A 2,624-nucleotide genomic window follows, 5' to 3' on the forward strand; every position below is an offset into this window, starting at 1 on the left:
TGAAAATGCTAGATAATTTTGATTAAATTTAACTAAGCACAAAATAAACACTTACTGTTCCTCTGTCTTTGTGCACTGATCCATGGATGGAAAGCATGGTCCTCTGTAGACCTTAGCACCGGATATTCTTCCTTTAATGCCGCAATTTCGGCCGGTGTTGGTTGGCCCCCATTCATTATGAATTTGGCAACGGTACATGAAATTCGATGCTGAACGGTATACTGACGGTAATGTCATCCGCTTCTCACTTCCTGAATTAATTAACAAATAAATCTACGCGAAACAAAATTAACAAATAACTACACGCCTGTATCGTTCCACAAAATTGCAGACATTTGCACCTTTGTTTAATTCCCTTTGATAGTTTAAATCTGTTGTTAATTGCTGTGTAAAAGTTTGCGACTCTTCGTTTTTCGTACTTAATTTTTTGTTTAATTCCGTTTGATATTTTAATTCTGTTTTTAAATTTGTTAATTGTTGTGTCAGATTTTCAATTATTGCCTCTTGTGATTAGGCTGTCTCAGTAGCATTGCTACTGTTGACATCATTTTCCTGAGAGGTAGGTTAAAAAATACATTAGTTACGTATTTATTATATATAATACATTAATCAAAGAAAGATGGAGCGTGGAGCCGTAACAAGGTGTTGATGTTCATATATTTTATACTTCCGTAAAGAATTAACGAATTGTAATGTACATACTGTACATTTACATATATTCCAATTTAATAAACTGTGCGCCGCAAATTTGTCGGACTTGAAACACAGCTATCTTGGAAAATTAATACCCTTCCCTACCCCGGAATTAAATCTAAACGATTTAATTGTTTAAAAAAACAAAGAATTTATTGCGAAAAATATTACCTCAGGCAGTTTATTAAATTGGGATATATGTATATGTACAGTATGTACATACATTACAATTTACAATTCGTTAATTCTTTACGGAAGTATAGAATATATGAACACCAACACCTTGTTACGGTTCCACGCTCCATCTTTCTTTGATTGATTTAGAAGCCTTTACTATTATGTAAAAAAAAAGGATTCCAGCCGTCACCCCGCCTTTTCTTTTATATTTATAATACATTATTAAAATATTTATACTTACATTATTGCAGACATTTGCACCTTTGTTTAATTCCCTTTGATATTTTAAATCTGTTTTTAAACTCGTTAATTGCTGTGTCATAATTTGCAACTTTTCGCTTTTCGTACTTAAATCTTCGTTTATTAATTCCGTTTTATATTTTAATTCTGCTTTTAAACTTGTTAATTGTTGTGTCAGATTTTCAATTATTGCCTCTTGTGATGAGGCTGCCTCTGTGATGAGAAAGGCTAAAAAATACATTAGTTATGTATTTATTATATATAATACATTAATCAAAGAAAGATGGAGCGTGGAGCCGTAACAAGGTGTTGGTGTTCATATATTCTATACTTCCGTAAAGAATTAACGAATTGTAATGTACATACTGTACATATATACATATATCCCAATTTAATAAACGGTCCACGCTCCATCTTTCTTTGATTGATTTAGAATCTTATTACATTAATTAAATATGTATACTTACATTATTGCAGTCTGCGGCGTTTTTATATATTTGGCAATCGCAGTCTGCATTGCATTTTATTTTACTTCTTATACATTTGCAATTAGTTCCTTTACGGCATCCAGTTTTGCAGCGAAAATGATCCCACACTCGTTTCGTACCCAAGACAATGGGGCCTTTACTCAATATATTGGATTTCTTTTGTACTTTAAGTTCATTCTTGGAGGCGGAAGGCTGATAACCGTCCCTGAGGGATATTAACACAGGCTCCGCGTCAATACCGGCTTGCCACTCCTCCGCCGAGATCGCGGCAGTGTCACCGGGAGTATCGGGATACAAATCCTCTTGGAAGAGCTCAGACTAAAACGTTACATGGAACAATCGTTAGATACTCCTCGAATCGATTCTCTCATTTTTCGGTTTCAATTTTCAAACTGACGCAACGCTTTCTTACCTTTCTTGGCACTGTCATTGATATTACTTGACAAAACCCTGAATTATTTAATCGATAGAATCTGGTTATTTCACAGCTATTAACGTCACAGCCCCGTTTTGGCATCATTCCTATACCTCGTTGAGGATCGGGAGTTTGAAAAGTATTAATGTAATGAACGAACGGCGGTTCGGGCGTAATTTCGAAGTATCGGATCATAGAGTCGCCGCATAAGTATACTAAATTTGTATCGGTATCATACAGAGGGAACATAACTCCGTTGCTCGTATCTAGTTCTACTATAACTTTTGGCTCGTCCAACATGTCGGGAGCTCGTAATGAATATTGCCTTTTTGACATCTTGCTAAAACCCGTCGTAAAGATCAGGCCACCCCTGAAAAAATATAATACAAGTAATTTAATTAATCAATATGCATGATTATAAAGATTTCACCAATATCTAATGAAGTAGCCTTTCGTTATCTAGTGTGTTAATCTTTTTACACATATATATATATACTAGCTGGTTACCCGGGCTTCGCCCCGGAGGACATGTGTAATAATACACGCAAATAATCTCACTCAATAGTCTCTCTCTCTCTCTCTCTCTCTCTCTCTCTCTCTCTCTCTCTCTC

The 2,624-nt window shown here is 35.1% G+C and overlaps 1 protein-coding gene across 1 annotated transcript; it reads right to left on the reverse strand.

Annotated features, from left to right (window-relative positions):
• Positions 1-1,281: 1,281 nt before the first annotated feature.
• On the reverse strand, positions 1,282-2,415 carry LOC112465742 (coronin-6-like; the record flags this gene model as incomplete). Its single annotated transcript, XM_025033465.1, has 3 exons — positions 1,282-1,338; positions 1,578-1,916; positions 2,011-2,415. Coding segments are annotated over 3 exons (786 nt in total), but the record flags the coding sequence as incomplete, so codon positions are not given.
• Between the last annotated feature and the right edge of the window lie 209 nt (positions 2,416-2,624).

Source organism: Temnothorax curvispinosus, unplaced genomic scaffold (assembly GCF_003070985.1).
Source record: "Temnothorax curvispinosus isolate PA1 unplaced genomic scaffold, ASM307098v1 QBEX01015466.1, whole genome shotgun sequence".
Lineage (NCBI taxonomy): Eukaryota > Metazoa > Arthropoda > Insecta > Hymenoptera > Formicidae > Temnothorax > Temnothorax curvispinosus.